A 19,332-nucleotide genomic window follows, 5' to 3' on the forward strand; every position below is an offset into this window, starting at 1 on the left:
ATAGCAATGTTGGCACTTTTAATGGTGATTTTAAAACTACTGTTCCTAAAAATTAAAAAAATTCATTTAATTTCAATAAATACTCCCATATCCAAACTTGTATATATATATTCTTTCGTAACAGGAAAGAATGTGAAGCAGAACAAAATATTAAAAATTTTATTTTTTTATTTAATGTATCTTTTAATTCCTTGGATTGAAAATTTATTTAACAAATAACTTAACCTTTGCATAAACAAGTGCATATTTCAAAAACTATAGTGGACTTTATTATTTTTTTTTATAAAATTGCTGATGGTCTTTGGCAGGTTGGTATTGTCTCTACCTTTCATCCAGTAGGTTCTGAGTTCAAAAATCCTGGTCAGGCATGGCATTTTTCACTTGTAAAAACTCTGAGAATAATTTTATGGTATCTAGTAATGTATGCTAACATATACATACATTATGTTGACAGCATAGTCTATTCTAACAAAAAATTGCACTGTATACTTATTGATTGAAGTTTCATTCAATTAAAACCTTTTGTGATTAAAATAATTTTATTTTAATTGTATGTGTTATTATCATCACTACATTCAGAGTCTATGTTTATGTGTTAAATCGGCTGAGACTAGTTTGTAGAGGCTAGCAGCCAATTAAACTTTTTAAATGATAGATGAATCTGTTTGTTTTCTTTCTTACTTAAAAACAGAAAATTTTAAATTATAACTGTAGATTATTTTGTAGATTGGCCCACTTGTTATTTATAAAAAAAAACTTTTAGTTAAAAGATTGCATGGATGTATTTATTATGTCTTCCTATTGTCCTTTTTAAATTTGTAACAGTAGTAAGGTTTAACATGATATATCATTTTTGGTTGCTCAGTTAATGATGCACTTTGATACTGAAATTGCATTATTAGGTTTTACTTTTGACTTTCTCACTTCTTTATTGGTATTCCCACTGCTGATCATGTTTAAGCAGAGTTTGTAGTAACCTAATCTATCAGCAAATGGTGTTATTTTCTAATTATTTGGTTTTATATATTTATATATATATTTTTTTTAATAATTTAAATCACTTTTCAACTAATTTTGTAAATAAATTGTGATATCAGTTTTATGGCTTTTTTGTTGTTATTTTTATATAATTTATGTTTGTTTAGGAGATCTATCTGTATCTGTCATATTCGCCATAAATTTTATAATACAATTGCCAGTAACTAAATACTTTAATAATTGTTTATTTCAGTAATTGGTTAGGATTATTGGGATTGGACTTAAGTTATCTTTTATACTAATAAAAAAGTATATATATATATATATATATATATATATGTATGTATGTATGTACGTATGTATGTATGTATGTATGTTTATAACAACAGTCCCAAGTTATGTAAAAATAAATTTTTTGTTTAGAATACAAAATAGTGAAATAATGTTACTACTGAGGGACGTTCACATCAATCTGGGACTTTTGTTAGACTGGAGTGTAAATGATTCCTATGCAGTCTGTTGGTTGTACACATAAAGTACAAGTGTCAGCTATTACCGCATGGCATGCTGGCATGAAGCAACATTAAACAACAACATCAGTCGTAAAGAACATGGTGTCCAATGTAGTGAATGGATATGTGGAACAGCAACGTTGTAATGAAATTTCTCGTGAACGAAGGTGTAAAACCCGGTTAGATTTTTTTCACGACTCCTTGCTCAGTACAGTGATGAGATTTTTAGTTGCAGTAAAACATGATTGGTACAAACATTTTAAAGAAGGCTGTACATCAGTGAGTGACAACCCCAGTTGAGGTGGTTCAGAGCCACCAAAGTTATGACCTCAATTTTTTGGGATGAAAATGGGATCATTCTCACAGATTTTCTATCCCATAGAGTCAATATTAACAGTGAGTACTACTGCAAAGTTCTTCAAGATGTGCACAGTGCTCTTAAGAAAAAACAGCCTGATACGATCATTAAAGGCATTCTGTTTCTGCAGGACAATTCACAATGCTACAAGATCTTGGCTGGGAGTTATTGCCACCCCCCTCACAATAGAGTACAGTTCGGACCTTGCTCCTAGTGATTTTCACTTGTTCAGGCCCTTGAAATTGTTCCTGGGAACCCAGCATTTCAACAGCAATGATGAGGTGTAAAGTAGTTAATTCTGTTTTGATTTCGACATATCCTATCCTTGGTTTCATCCTATCTTGGTTGGTATGTTTCTACACTGCAAGTATCTAGGCACTAGTGAAAAGCTGGGATAAGTGTTTAAATGTAGCAGGGATTTACATTGAGAAATAAAAGTATTTTTTACTGTCATAAGTGTGTACAACATTTATTAAAAATTATAGTCCCGGATTGATCTGAATGCCCCTTGTAAAACAATTGTTGTTACATTATGGTTTGTCGTACCATAATAGATGGTAGACGGTTTAATTAGTCTAAGGTTTAATCAGATGGTGACGGTTTAATCAGTCTAGTTCAATTGTTACCAGGACCCTTTTTTAAGTCCTACAATCATTCACAGAGAAGAAAAAAAAGAAATAATACTTAATATTCAGTGTAAACCTGAAAAAATAATTTAAGAAAAGATATTAATTTTTCAGATAAAACAAAGTAAAATTATAAAAAAAAGTGATTATAAAAAAATTAATTTTTCATCAAGAAGTTAATTATACTTTTTTTTGAAGAGATCTGCTAAATAAAATGACCAGATGAGATGATTCTTAGTAGTCTATTCAATATCTTACAGTTTGTGATAGGAAATTGCTCATTAAACATTACAGTTAGGTACAGTGGTGAAGTATGCATAAGCAGCCATGAATCCACTATGGACATAAATTTAGAAGGGTCCTTTAAATCAGTTGAACATGCAGTTCATCAAAATTACAGATTTAAAATACTTGTTTTTAATGTTATTTTAAGCTGTTATTCTTAAATTTTTGGAGAGAAAAGCATGAAAAAGAATGTAGAAACAGAGCATGAGTGGCAGTTACCTACGTCAAGCATAGACAAGCCGTAGCTGAATTCTGATGGTATTTTTTTTTTTTTTTTTTGTCTTCAGTCATTTCACTGGTTTGATGCAGCTCTCCAAGATTCCCTATCTAGTGCTAGTCGTTTCATTTCAGTATACCCTCTACATCCTACATCCCCAACAAATTGTTTTACATACTCCAAACGTGGCCTGCCTACACAATTTTTCCCTTCTACCTGTCCTTCCAATATTAAAGCGACTATTCCAGGATGCCTTAGTATGTGGCCTATAAGTCTGTCTCTTCTTTTAACTATATTTTTCCAAATGCTTCTTTCTTCATCTATTTGCCGCAATACCTCTTCATTTGTCACTTTATCCACCCATCTGATTTTTAACATTCTCCTATAGCACCACATTTCAAAAGCTTCTAATCTTTTCTTCTCAGATACTCCGATTGTCCAAGTTTCACTTCCATATAAAGCGACACTCCAAACATACACTTTCAAAAATCTTTTCCTGACATTTAAATTAATTTTTGATGTAAACAAATTATATTTCTTACTGAAGGCTCGTTTAGCTTGTGCTATTCGGCATTTTATATCGCTCCTGCTTCGTCCATCTTTAGTAAATTTTACTTCCCAAATAACAAAATTCTTCTACCTCCATAATCTTTTCTCCTCCTATTTTCAAATTCAGCGGTCCATCTTTGTTATTTCTACTACATTTCATTACTTTTGTTTTGTTCTTGTTTATTTTCATGCAATAGTTGTTGCGTAGGACTTCATCTATGCCGTTCATTGTTTCTTCTAAATCCTTTTTACTCTCGGCTAGAATTACTATATCATCAGCAAATCGTAGCATCTTTATCTTTTCACCTTGTACTGTTTGTTACTCTGAATCTAAATTGTTCTTTAACATCATTAACTGCTAGTTCCATGTAAAGATTAAAAAGTAACGGAGATAGGGAACATCCTTGTCGGACTCCCTTTCTTATAAGGGCTTCTTTCTTATGTTCTTCAATTGTTATTGTTGCTGTTTGGTTCCTGTACATGTTAGCAATTGTTCTTCTATCTCTGTATTTGAACCCTAATTTTTTTAAAATGCTGAACATTTTATTCCAGTCTACGTTATCGAATGCCTTTTCTAGGTCTATAAACGCCAAGTATGTTGGTTTGTTTTTCTTTAATCTTCCTTCTACTATTAATCTGAGGCCTAAAATTGCTTCCCTTGTCCCTATACTTTTCCTGAAACCAAATTGGTCTTCTCCTAACACTTCTTCCACTCTCCTCTCAATTCTTCTGTATAAAATTCTAGTTAAGATTTTTGATGCATGACTAGTTAAACTAATTGTTCTGTATTCTTCACATTTATCTGCCCCTGCTTTCTTTGGTATCATAACTATAACACTTTTTTTGAAGTCTGATGGAAATTCCCCATTTTCATAAATATTACACACCAGTTTGTATAATCTATCACTCGCTTCCTCACCTGCACTGCGCAGTAATTCTACAGGTATTCCGTCTATTCCAGGAGCCTTTCTGCCATTTAAATCTTTTAATGCTCTCTTAAATTCAGATCTCAGTATTGTTTCTCCCATTTCATCCTCCTCAACTTCCTCTTCTTCCTCTATAACACCATTTTCTAATTCATTTCCTCCGTATAACTCTTCAATATATTCCACCCATCTATCGACTTTACCTTTCGTATTATATATTGGTGTACCATCTTTGTTTAACACATTATTAGATTTTAATTTATGTACCCCAAAATTTTCCTTAACTTTCCTGTATGCTCCGTCTATTTTACCAATCTTCATTTCTCTTTCCACTTCTGAACACTTTTCTTTAATCCACTCTTCTTTCACCAGTTTGCATTTCCTGTTTATAGCATTTCTTAATTTCCGATAGTTCCTTTTACTTTCTTCATCACTAGCATTCTTATATTTTCTACGTTCATCCATCAGCTGCAATATATCGTCTGAAACCCAAGGTTTTCTACCGGTTCTTTTCATTCCGCCTAAGTTTACTTCTGCTGATTTAAGAATTTCCTTTTTAACAATCTTCCATTCTTCTTCTACATTTTCTACCTTATCTTTTTTACTCAGACCTCTTGCGATGTCCTCCTCAAAAATCTTCTTTACCTCCTCTTCCTCAAGCTTCTCTAAATTCCACCGATTCATGTGACACCTTTTCTTCAGGTTTTTAAATCCCAATCTACATTTCATTATCACCAAATTATGGTCGCTATCAATGTCTGCTCCAGGGTAAGTTTTGCAGTCAACGAGTTGATTTCTAAATCTTTGCTTAACCATGATATAATCTATCTGATACCTTGCAGTATCGCCTGGCTTTTTCCAAGTGTATATTCTTCTATTATGATTTTTAAATTGGGTGTTGGCAATTACTAAATTATACTTTGTGCAAAATTCTATAAGTCGGTCCCCTCTTTCATTCCTTTTGCCCAGCCCGTATTCACCCACTATATTTCCTTCCTTGCCTTTTCCAATGCTTGCATTCCAATCTCCAACTATTATTAAATTTTCATCTCCTTTTACGTGTTTAATTGCTTCATCAATCTCTTCGTATACACACTCTACCTCATCATCATCATCATGGGCGCTTGTAGGCATATAGACGTTAACAATCGTTGTCGGTTTAGGTTTTGATTTTATCCTTATTACAATGATTCTATCGCTATGCGTTTTGAAATACTCCACTCTCCTCCCTATCTTCTTGTTCATCACGAAACCTACTCCTGCCTGCCCATTATTTGACGCTGAGTTAATTACTCTAAAATCACCTGACCAAAAGTCGCCTTCCTCTTCCCATCGAACCTCACTAATTCCTACTATATCCACATCTGTCCTACCCATTTCCCTTTTTAAATTTTCTAGCCTACCAACCTTTTTCAAGCTTCTAACATTCCACGCTCCGACTCGTAGAATGTTATTTTTTAATTTTCTGGTGACCCCTTCCTTAGTAGTCCCCACCCGGAGATCCGAACGGGGGACTATTTTACCTCCGGAATATTTTACCAAGGAAGGCCCCTCCATTATTGCTATGTGAAAATGCAGAGAGCCACATTTTCTTGGAAAAAAAGCAGCTGTAGTTTTCCATTGCTTTCAGCTGCGCAGTACTCAGAGGACTGAGTGATGTTGATACGGCCGTTGTTGATACGTAAGTCGTCCTGACTCACGCCCCTAACAACTACTGAAAGAGCTGCTGCCCTCTTTCAGGAATCATTCCTTAGTCTGGCTCTCAACAGATACCTCTCCGATATGGTTACACCTTCGGTCCAGCTACTCTGTTTCCCTGAGCACTCAAGCCCCCTCACCAACGGCAAGGTCTCATGATTCATAGAGGAGGTCTGATGGTAAAAAAAAAAAATTATAAAATAAAATAAAAGTAGTTCATTATAAAAGGAGAGCCTTAAAAGGGAATTTAAATAAAAATTAAGAGTAAAATGTTGTGTGGAAAAATATTAATTTTACATAAGTCATACCTGACATAACAACTACTAAATTTATTAAGAAAGGTGAAGACTTTTTGTTTATTGTATTCTAAATTACATTTATTCTTAATAATCTTTTCCTCTGATTTGAATATTCCTTCTTGCTGTAATACACATTTACTATAATAGTTTTCCATTTATCAGTCTGTGAGCATAAATTTTATCAATATTTCAGATCTGAAAAATAAGGGGGTGCTTAATAAATGAAAAAAAAAGTTAAAAATATTTCATTCATCGTAATCCCCAAAAATGAGAATCATAAGTTCTCCCAAAACCCCAGTATGCGTGATACTACTTAAAATTTGTTTAGTTACAAGCAAAATATTAATTTTTTTTTAAAGTAGTAACCAGTCTTTTAAATAAACCAGTGGTCATATAAATAGTAAGCATTAATACAACAATTTTTTTTGTAGAAAATGTTCATGTAACAGTGATTTTCTGATTCATATATAAAATCGGAAGACCAGATAGTATTAGGATTATAAATAAATACTAAATCAAAATTATAAGAAGAAATACAGATTTAACAAAAATAAATAAATCAGAATAGTTATAGATTTGGGAAAATAGATCTTTAAAAATATCTAAAAAATGATCTCTAATAACTTAATAAATTATATTGAATATATCAATCCAGTAATAATTATGAAAATATGTATAATTAAAAACATCTGATGGCAATAAAGGCAAGAGAAAAGAGAGTGAGTGAGGAAGAAACAACATTTTTATCAGGGATAAAATATTTAAAAATAATTTAAATGTATTTCAGAAGAAATTAGTATAAAAAAATTGAAAAATATGTCACATTTTATTAACATATACATAAAATTCATTACTCTAAAATGTAGTGAAATGTTGTTATACAAAATTTCATAGAAGACTTGCCTATAGAAAAAAAAAACATTGAATGATATATAAAACAGTTGTAGTAAGAACCCAGAACACAACTCACTGACCACACCAGTTGAATTTAAAAAAATATGTACCTGCTGATTAGGAGGTATTATGATTCCTGTTATTTGGCACTAAAAGTAATATAGTTATCATGTGGATATATGCTATCCACTCAGAATGTGTTAAGCTACTCTTTACTCACAGCTGCTGAGTTTTTTAACAACTTCAATGTAGCATTCAATCCTAGTGCCGAGGATGTGTAAACATCTGGATAAATTTGTGTGTATGCGATACATAGCGGTGAGTTCTCTGTTACAGGAATATGTTAATACTATATTGTTATAATACTAAAATAAAAAATGGAACATAACATTAATTCATGATAGTAATAACATAGCTAATTTTTTAAATTTATTTTCTTTTTAACAAAATCTCCATCCACGTACACTAATTTTAGTTTTTTGTTTCCTTGTTAGGATCCCTGCTTTAAGGAGGTAAAAGCAACAATATTCTGTTAATGTCTGCTTTTTTTGTTTTTGTTTTCATGGGATTGTACTTAATATTGCATGTCCAGAAAGATAAAATGAACTGTTTAATTAATTTTATCTGTGAAACTCTTCTTTTACTGTCGGTGCTGTTTTGTCTGCAGAAGTTAAAAGTTGTTTTAAGTAAAATTTTATTAATTATTTAATATATATATAATTAATAAAAATGATAGTTTGCATGTCTGCATGCAAAAAATTAATTTTTGACGTATACTCATCATGTTCATCAGTGAATAGTTAAATTTTATTAGTGAAGTATATTTATTAGTTTTTTATTTATTTATTGTATGTCAGTGAGATATTTTATAGTACAGAAAATATGTAATATTATTATTTTTGTTAATATTTTTTTAGAAGTAATTATTTTATTGTTTGTGATTTTTCAAATAAAATTCCTTTTGCATTATGCAGTGATGTACGTAATTGTATTACACATTTTGTCTGAATTCAGTTAATATCGTAAACGCTTGATATTGTATGATTTATTATTTTCTTTTTATTTGAAAATTTTATTGAATTAAACATGTGAATTTAAAAAAAAAAAATACATTTATAGCTTATGTAGAATTAAGTTATGTTTTTTTCTCCCTAAACTAAACGTCATAGTGTATTTTATTTAATTATATTCCCAAATACTGAAATATTTTTGTTTGAAAATACACTTATTGAAGACGTCATGTATGCATTTATGAAGAGGTATGTTATATGAAAGATGGAGAGCCCATCTCTATTTGATCAGAGTCCTAAAATTATTTGCCCCAAAATAAGAATTGTTTTTGAATACGTGTGAGGCATGATGAAAAAATAATTTTTTTTTATTTTTCGCATATCTTCTCGACTCAGTTTGTCGTTTTCCTATGCAATATTATTACTGTCTATAATGCTATATCAATATTTTCAACCGTATGATACATGTAATTCAAATCTGGCAACCGTGTCTATTTAGGATGTATTTTATTATTGAGTGGCAATTTATTTTGTTTGAAAATAATTGAACAAAGGATTTGCATTAAAAATCCAATAAAGTGCAGTAAAGTAGCAAAGATGTCAGAGAAGGCTTTTTGGTGAGGATTTTATGTCAACACCAAAAGTTTGTTATGAGTGGTACAAATGGTTTCAAGAAGGCTGTGATGATGTAAAAGGATTGGACGTCTTAACACATCAAAAACTGATAGAAATATTGACAAAATAAAAACGTGATCAGTAATCATTGAATCTCTATCAGAGAAGTTCCTAAAGAGGTGAAAATCTCTTACGGCATGTGTGAAACAATTTTGACTGACATTTTGGGTATGAAACTAGTAGCAGCAAGATTTGTTCCAAAACTATTGAATTTTCACAAAATCACTAAGATGCTCCTTACTCGTTTTTTTATTATAATTGCATCATCCATTTTGAATTTTATGATGAGTTTCAGCAATCAACAAACACTCTTTCTTAGCAGTTTTATGCCGTTTACACCAGACAATCTGAAGAAAACTACCACAAATATGGGCAATCAATTCTTATAACTTGCATGTAATAATGCTCCAGCTCATATGTCACTATTAATTATGATTATTTAGCCAAAAATATATTTGCTGCAACCTCTGTATTATCCAGAATGATACCGTGCAGTTTTCTTTAATTCCCACTGATTAAGAGAACATTAAAAGAATGATTTGCAACAATAGATGAGAAAAAATTACTACTGAGTGAATTTGGGCTATACAAAAAAAAATGTCCACCATGATTTGAGTATTTGTAGAAACACTGACATAAATGTTATCACAGCTCTGGAGAATTATTTTGAAGAGGTCACTATCAGTATATAATTAATTCTTTTTTATAAAAGTTAAAATTCTTGTTGTTTTTTCTATCATACCTTGTCCATTTTATGAAACTTTTGATGGAAAGAAAAATTTTGTTATAGACTGGATTAAAATTCACTCTTTCATTATTATTATTATTATGAATTGTAATCTAATTTGAGGAAAATCTGTAGAGATTACAGACAGTTATGTTATAAAATCCAGCTACGTTTTTATGCCCCTTTTCCTTGTAGAGCAGTTCATTGTTAATAGCTTAGAGAGCTTTAGAAAAATAATGTAGAAAATGACAATGTCCAAATGTTAAGGAGTTTCTTTCTGTCATTGTTTGGCAACAGTAATAATAATAATAATAGTAAACTCACCTCTGCTATTTCCATAAATAATTCTATGTGCATTATATTCATTGTTTGGAAACAGTGGATATTTAGTATATAACAGACATAGTAGTCTTAAATAATCAAAAAACTTTGCATATGAAAATAAAACCAATATGTGTATAACTCTAATAAAATTTGAGTGTGAAGTTTTCAACTCTTATTAGCAAATTTTTAAAAATATTTATAACATCTTTAAATGTGTAGAAATTAGATTCTTTTGCCATTTAAAAATACTTTACATGACAAAATAGAATAATAAATAAAAACCTATATATTTATAAACATGAGTCCTTTACTGTATATATGCTAAAACGTATAGATTAAGTAGAGCTCTGATATCACACTGAAAGGGCTAAATTTCTGTTATTATTAAAAAATTAGGTCAGAACAAAATTAGTAACAGAAGTCAATCTGACTTCTGTTACAAAAAAAAACTTGCCTTCAGTAAGCCTAAACAAGAATATTAACATATTCAATTTAATTCTTTTCAACTTCAAAATATGATCCAATGACTCAACACATTGACACTAGAGAATAACAGCAGGTCTTAAATAATGATCACTCTGAAAGTCAGCTGAGAAAATCTACATCAACCTTAATAGACTGGCTCTGAAAAGAGACATTTCATTTTGTCAATGAGCTTCTGAAGCTGATAACAATGATAGCTGATCCAGCTTGGGTGTCTTGTATTTAGAGAGGTTCAGGAAAGAGCCATTTTGTCTTATCGTCAGGCAGTTACACTTTGAAGCCTGACCTGGTGGTCAGGTTCAACCGTTTTGACATTCTTAAAAGAACCATTTTGGTTCATCATCAGCTGATAAAAATCACAGAAGTGACAAAATGATAGCTTCTGTATATTGAATGTCTTCTCCAACTTCTTCCTATGATGTCAGAATGTTTATTGATTGACCTCTAAGCATACTTTTTATATTGCTGCTGACTGTAGTGTTGGGAGACGTGTAATTGGCTTAGTTGGTGAGAAGAACAATCATTAGCCTAACTGTTTTTTGTGGCTTTAAAAAACACACATTATTGTTTATTAATAACTTGCATCTTCTACATATCAGTAGTTAAAATAATGAGTTGGTTGTCACCTATTCGCTGCTTCATATCAATTGGTGGCAAGTAATTAAATATCTGTCAAGGCAAAATTTAGTGTGGTAATGTATTTATTATTCAAAACATTTCAGGAAGTGTTTTGGAATCATGTTCAGCTACTGTCAAATTTTGCAGGTTCTGAATCGCACCTGCTTTTTACTTATGGAATTACAGAAATCATTGTCATACTTTAAAAGTTTGATACTTTGGCAAGAACAGAGAAACACATAATTAGGTAAAGAGTTCTGAAGTAGATGTGAAGAATGGATGACATTTGTTAAGATGGAATTTCCAGTTGCACGATTTCCAACTCTTACATGATAAACAGCATCATGAAGCCAACAGAGTGTATTTGTAACATACAACTCTTATCCAGTTATTTTATAAACAGTTTTACCATTCTTTATCTATATAACTGGTCCTACAGTATTGTTTCTGAACACTTAATGAATTTTGTCTGTCATTTCAGCTTGGGTGTTACTGAGATTTTGGCAAAACTTGATGTAATAGTGTTTTAATACATTCAGTTATTGCACATGAAATGACAATACTGCAGTGACCGATTTTACACCACAAGTCTACAAAACAACAAGCACAAAAAACATAAGTCAAAAAAACATACAACTAAACATAAGCACAGCAAGATTAACTGTATACTGTGTTAAGCTTTGGCTTTGATTCCAGTAGCTTCCTAAGAAAAAATAAGATTAGACACTTTTATTTGAAAAGATCTAACTTATGGTATAGTAGTTTCTGTTGTAATTGTCCTGAAGAATGCAAAAAATGTCATAAAGCCATATGTATTTTTTACAATGATGGAGATTTATGACATTATGATGAGATTATGACAATCTTAATGAAAATTAGTGTATTCTAGTCCAATATTGTAATCAAATTTTGCAGTTGGATAAAATAAGATATCTGTAATTAATCACAACATAAACTGTGATCTGCATTGTTGTGTTTCCAGTTTCATAACTGGAATATTTCTTTAATAAAACCTCATAAATATGTTTATATTTATATATAATATTTATATTATATCTAATATAAATATTTATGTAAAATCGAATACATATATTGTATTATGTATATATTGAAAAATATACTGAAAATTTTAAATATACTTATATTTACAATTTTTTGCCCTGTTATATTTAATTTTTTTTCACTGAAACCGATGTAATACCATATATTGCTATTGTTGCTTTTAAATTTGTTCTATAAATGACAGCACTTTCTCTGTATAAATTTTCTATATTATTTGTTTGTTTATGTACAGCTTAATTGTATTTTTACTTGTTTCATATAATATTGTTTATTAAATTTAGGTGTCTTATTTTTACTATATAATTTTATCTAACATTTATTGTTTTAGTGTAAAAAAGAACATAAAAGTAAATGTAAGAAGAAATTATGTTAGCCAGAGTAAATATTTTGTTATCATTGTGCATTTTTTAAATAGATGATGTTCCTTCCAGTCGCTTAATAAAAAGAAATGTAAAAGTGATCGAAGCAAAATGTAGATTGTTAGCAGAGAAAATGTTTATGCATTTATTGACTGTTTTCTGCATCATTAAGAATAATATCATTAAATTCCCAGATCAAAAAAAAGAAGAAGAAAAATTGTTTATTATTATTAATAAATCAGTTGATCATTTTCTTAGAAATTTAAATTATATTCACTTTATATTTGTCAATGTTAACATATTGCACAATATTAACAGTTCACTGGTATATTATAACATAAAATTTATTTATTTATTGTTTTTAAAGTCACGTTTGTGCATATGTATGTGTACATTAAACATAAATCAAATGCACTTATATAGTTGTATTTCACACTGTGTTAGTTTTTTTTTTGTGAAACATTGAATTTATGTTATGTTCTGTCCACTGTTATTAATATCACTGCACATCTGATTTTACATATGTATTTTTTTTATTTATACATATTAACTTAAAAACATTAACATTGTAACATATTTATTTTTATTTATTTAACTATACTTTTATTTGTTTGATAATATTCTGTTTTTCATGTTGGTAACAATACAATTTCTGCTCATTTATATTATGGTATTTATTTTCTTTAAGTTACATAACTTAAAAATATGAAGCATTTCAGTAAGTTAATAATCTATTAGTTGTAACCATTATAAGGCTTATAATCTATTTTAGATTATAAAACTTATAAATTTATTATTAGGTTATAAACTTTAGGTACTAATATATCAGTACTGATATTAAATGATTATCAGTTTGTGTAAGGTACCGTTAATTTAATATGGTATTAGAAGAAATATTGCTGAAATTGATAATAACAGTAAAGGAAGACATGATAAATAATTTAAAAGATTTACTAATTAGGTGTTTGTAATGTTTATAACAAAGTGATGGTTAAGACAAATTGCTGAAAAGATAGGATGAGATCAGTTCATAGCACAAAGAAATGGATAAGTGAATCAAATTAAACTGGTTGATGATCAGTAAAAAAAATAATTTTAATCTTAAAATTATACTGTTTCACAACAAATTGTAAATAAAATTACAGTTTGGAAATTGGTTGTATCTACTCTGAAAACTGTTCATAATAGGATGATCCTAATTAATTAAAGCTTGACTGAATTACAACTTAATATGAGTATTCAAATTTAAATATAGCAGCAATCCTTTGTTGTAGAGAATAGAGATTTTTAGGAGATCAACAAATTTAAAAGAAACTGCACAATTAACATCTTTCACCAAAGATATATGTAAGACCCACTAACTGCAGTCTGATATAAGCTCTTACTTTCTTCATCAGTTTACTTGCATTCAATTTTACATTTCCTTTCTGTTAATTTTAAGCAAAGAAAATAAAGGGTTACTTTCTTTGCTCACTTCTAAAATGCAGCATCTCTTTTCACTTGCCTTTTGGTGCATGGTGTGATTGTTTTAATTTGGTTAATAAAGCTTAACGAACAATTTGCTTAAGGAGTACATGAAGCTGACGGTGGAGAATAGAAATCAAGAAGTATTTTGAGATCCAGTATATCGAACAGATGAATCGGTTGAAAGATGACACTATGTATGGTTGATTTTTATAAAGTTTTAAAGAAAATCAGGTTTTCTGGTAGTGTACTGGACCATTAATATTCAACATTAATTGGAATTGCTAACGTCATCCGGAAAATTGAAATCTGGAACATTGAAATTCATTTTTTGCTATATAATAGAGACAGTGTACAAAGTACATTGTTTGCCAAAGAAAGGGTACATTATTTTTGCTGCGTTACAGTGTTTCCCATCATTAATCATATTTGTAATCTATGTAAAATGTCTTGGATACAAGTGGATTACTGATCTTAATATTTCTAAATGTGATTGTAAATGAATATTTTCAATTATTTTTTTGACTAAATCAAATCAATTTATGAATTTTGAACTTATTTTCAGCATTCTTGTTTAAATAGTGTATATACTCTTTCAGAAGCAGTGTTAATTATATATATTATAAAATTCTTTATATTATTAAACATTTAATTTTTTATTAAATATTGGTATTACTGGTTTTTTTTGTAGAAAAATGTTTTTTTTTTGTTTATATGAATTGATCTCAATTTGAAATTAAACAAAAATATAAGAACGTATGTTTTAAAGTATTAAAAAAATATATTCATATGTTTCTGTTATTTTATTTTATTTAATTTCCTTTGTTTACAGATTGTACCAAATTTGGTAAGAATTCTGAAGAATCTAATATTAGCCGGATACTCACCTGAACATGATGTTTCTGGAGTTAGTGATCCTTTCTTACAAGTAAGTGAATTTGATTCCTTTAATGATTTGTATTTTGTGGTCCAACAGTAAACTCAAAAAGTATTAAGTAAATCATATAATTAAACTGATTTTATTAAATTTAAAAAAATTGTTTTTTAATTTTTGAATGGAATATTTTAATTGCTGAAAATGTCTGTTGAATGCCTGTACACAAGCTTTCCACTTTTTTTTCATATTTATGGATACATTTTGTAATATAATGTAGTTCCTGTAATCTTTACAATTTCATTTTTCACATTTGTTTACAGTTCTTTAGTGCCCCCAGAAAAAACCTGCTGGTGTAAGATCAGGAGACACAGTAATAATCTTACAAAATAGAATCTTCTTGAAGTTGGATCCATTAGAAAAGAATTTATAAATTCAGATAAATTGCTATATGTGACATGTGACACCATATTGTTTTAGACAGCAGTACCTAATTTCAGGCTTCCGAAGAGCAATAAATTGTTGTCTTTGTAGACATATTTATTTACAGTATTGTTTAAAAAAAGAATATTAGTTCTAATAATTTTCTTCCAATCAATACCATAAAAGAATACAATTTTTTTTCTCTGCGTTTAGATAATTCATGAAATTCATGCCGATTTTATCTGCTCCAGATTTAATGATTTTAATACATCAGTGTAGCCACTAAAGTGGGAACCACCTCTATTCATTATAAGTAAATATTATTAATATCAAATGTTTTTTTTAAATAGATAACTAAAATCAGCTGCAATAATTGATTCCTTCAGTTTTATCTAGTTCTTTAAATTTTTGAACACTAATTTTGTAATGCCATATTTTAAGCATCATGTTGTTATTAAAACTCTTAACATAAGCTAGTTTATGTAATGATTTTCCACGAGGCTGGAGCGATCTGATTTTAATGTCGTCAATAATTAACACTGTAAAAATAAAGCAGTGTGTACTATATCCTATCCCACTATTTTTTGTGAAAATGATGAAGCTATTTTTTCTTAATCAATTTATTTGGCACATCGACTATCATGAAATGTATCGTAAAATAATTCTTGTATCTACATACAAAAATTCATTCACAGATGATAATGCTTTGAAATAAGACTGCTTTACATATTTCTATATAAAATAGGCGCCAACTATATAAGTTAAGGAATGTGCATTCCATGTTAAAAAATAATTCAGCATTACCAGTAGCATAATAGTAATTTTTTTATATCGCACTGCTGTCAAGAAATCCATTATTAAATTTTTGGTTGCATGACTTTTGGGCCATTGTTATTTCTTTTTAACATTCTGAGACTAAGCAGGAAATTAGGACAAGTTCATAAATATTTGAATACAAGAATTTGAACCACGGTACTTAGTTAAATACTTTTGAATGGTCTCATTACTACCTACCCGGAAGATCATTTATCACCATTTCTCTCTTTTTACATGATGTGATTTTTAATAACCGATGTGAAGCAACAAATAATAGAGTTGTATGTACAGTTAGTTCTGATGTATTATTCATTTACCCTTATTAATTGTCTTGAGAGAATTAACCCCAAGAATTAAGTTTTAAAATTTTAAAACATTCAGTTCAGTTCTTTTTATCTTCAAATATACCAAGATGAAAATAATTTGTTTCCCTGTAAACCCAAAGTAATTGCAACAATCTATGTAATAAGTTTCAAGTAATTTGTTTCATTTATAATTTTGTATGTACATGATAACTGAAAAAACAAAGCAGAGAATGTTAACTTAAAAAGAGGTTTTAAAATATGTTGAAGAGTGCATAATTTAAATATAACATTTACTCTATTCCATTAGTTATTATTAATGTTAATGAAATAAACCAGTGACAAAAAACATAATAGAATGACAAAATGGAACTCGCAAACTGAGACATCTCTCAAAGCTACTTCAGTTTTGATATTTAATTATTTTTGATAATTATTAAGCAGTCAAAATATTAATATGATATATAATATAGGAGTCTTCATAATAAAAATCCATTTTATAATCCCAGACTGACAGTTTTTATGATTTTTACATTTTCCCCATTAGAATAGTAAAATTCTGTGGAGATGTTTTTTTATATGATAGGTCAAATTTCTATTTGATATCAAGCAGAAATATTTTGTTTCAATTATTATTATTATTATTTTTACATAAATATTAATGTTTTTAATGAATTGAATAATTTTCATTGCATATGTTTTACTAAAGAAAAAATTCAGCAAATAATTGCATAATTTACCAAATTTGCCTTGACAGATATTTGTTTCAAATGCACCATAGGATCTTAAATATTAATGACCTATTTATGCAACATTAATAGTACTATTGTAAAAAATATCAGTGTTGAGTAAAAAAAATTTGTTCCATTTGACCTTATTTGACAGCTAACTCGTACAACATAACAGTTACAACTTAATAAACTGATAAAGTATCAAAAATTGTAAAAAAAATTTAAAAAATATAAATTCTTAAGTTTAATGTTGTAAACTACTTACTTAAATACCAATGTCCACAGTATCCCTTGAACGATGTCAAAAATCAGGCAAAAACTGGGATATTTGAAGCAAAATCTTTGTCCTAAGTTTCAACTGTTTGTGTCAACTGGTTTTCAAGATGTGAGGAAATAACTTCAGAATTAATGTTGAATGTATCCCACCCCTAAATTGGATTGATTTAAAACTTAATTTTAAATACGAGGCATATTCATAAAGTAAAGGCCATCGGCTTATATTTAAATATTATTAGCGGGTCTGAACACAGTTTCACACATGCAGGGCCATCTGTCGGCTACTTACATAGCCACTGCAGTTGCTTTGATTCAGTTTGCCTGCTGGTGAATGCAGATCACAATCTCCACTACAATCTTCCCGCCAGTTGTGAAGTGCATGCTGTGATTGAATTTTTGTGTGCAAAAGGATCTTCAGCTGCTGAAATTAATCAGGAGTTATGCCTAGTGTATGGACCTGCAGTAATAAGTGAAGGAAAGGTTAGACAGTGGTGCCGAGACTTTAAAAATGGCTGCACTAACGTGCATGACCAAGAGCAGAGTGGCGGGCCCAGTATTCAGACGATGAAATTATTGAACAAGTGAACAAAAAACTGCGATGTGATCAATGGTTGATGATTAGTGTCCTGGCTGATGAATTTCCACATGTTAGATGCACCTCTCTCTCTACATGATTGTCACAGAAAAGCTTGGATATCACAAATTGTTTGCTAGGTGGGTACCAAAAATCTTCACCAACCAATACAAAGAGTAAAAAATGTGCAGTGAATGAATGTTTTGGAACCGCTATCAGTAAGATGGAGATGATTTATTTCACAACATTGTTACGGGCGACGAGACGTGGATATCCTACATCAATGCAGAATCAAAACGAACAGTAATGCAGTGGCGCCTTTCAAGTTCCCCAAAACCGTAAAAGTTTAAGCAGTCTCCATACTCAAGTTGAAAAATGTTGGCTACTGTTTTTTGGGACGAAAAGGGCATCATTTTGGTTGATTTCATGGAAACAGCTGATATATACTGCAAAACGCTCACCAAACTACAACGTGCAATCCAAAATCAACGACGTGGGCAACTGTCATCCAGCATAATCCTCCTTCATGACAAAGCACATCCTCACACCGCTGCCTTAACCAAAAAGAAGATTCAGGATTTTTCTTGGGAACTTTTTGACCACCCTCCATATAGTCCTGACCTTGCACCTAATGACTACTTCCTCTTCTTACATTTGAAAAAGTTGCTTGGTGGATAATGGTTTGAAAACAATGAGGAACTCAACTGCCGTTGTCAACTGGTTCAATTCCCAGGCGGCGAACTTCTATGCACAGGGGTTAAAGAAATTGGTGTATCATTACAAAAAGTGCTTAGAACTGAATGGTGATTATGTGTAAAAGTGAAGTAGATATGTAGTAAACTAAAACTGTAAGTAAAACACTTTTCTCTTAACTTTTTCACTTTAAAAAGTTAATTTTTTAAATGAGAAAAAACTGCCCTTACTTTATGAATAAGCCTCATAACAAGTACTTGTATTGTACTAGAATTCAATTTCCTATGACCACTATACAAAAAGTCAGAATAGCAAAAAACTACTTCCCTTTTTTTAAATTTTGTCCAAAATGGTTTGAACCATTTTCAAAAATGTTATGTTGAGCCAGTCCTGAGTCATACATCAAAATACAGGCCAACCACATGCACTTATGTACATGCATACATCTTCTGAAAATATCTATAATTTTTTTGTTTATTTGTATTAAGGAAAGCCTAGAAATATTCTCATTTGCAAAAACTCTGATATCAAAAATTTTGGCTTGTCGTTATACTTTCTCATTATAGTTACCGCTGCTGT

General features: G+C 29.9%; 1 protein-coding gene across 5 annotated transcripts in view; it reads left to right on the top strand.

The window, feature by feature from the left end:
* Positions 1–19,332, top strand: part of AP-1gamma (adaptor protein complex 1, gamma subunit) — a 158,270-nt gene that overhangs the window by 80,574 nt on the left and 58,364 nt on the right. For all 5 annotated transcript variants that reach the window (XM_075364566.1, XM_075364565.1, XM_075364568.1 and 2 more), the window contains one exon: positions 14,897–14,992. In XM_075364566.1, coding sequence (XP_075220681.1) covers positions 14,897–14,992 — 96 coding nt within the window. The remainder of the gene's footprint in view (positions 1–14,896; positions 14,993–19,332) is intronic.

Source organism: Lycorma delicatula, chromosome 4, assembly GCF_047948215.1.
Source record: "Lycorma delicatula isolate Av1 chromosome 4, ASM4794821v1, whole genome shotgun sequence".
Classification (NCBI taxonomy): domain Eukaryota; kingdom Metazoa; phylum Arthropoda; class Insecta; order Hemiptera; family Fulgoridae; genus Lycorma; species Lycorma delicatula.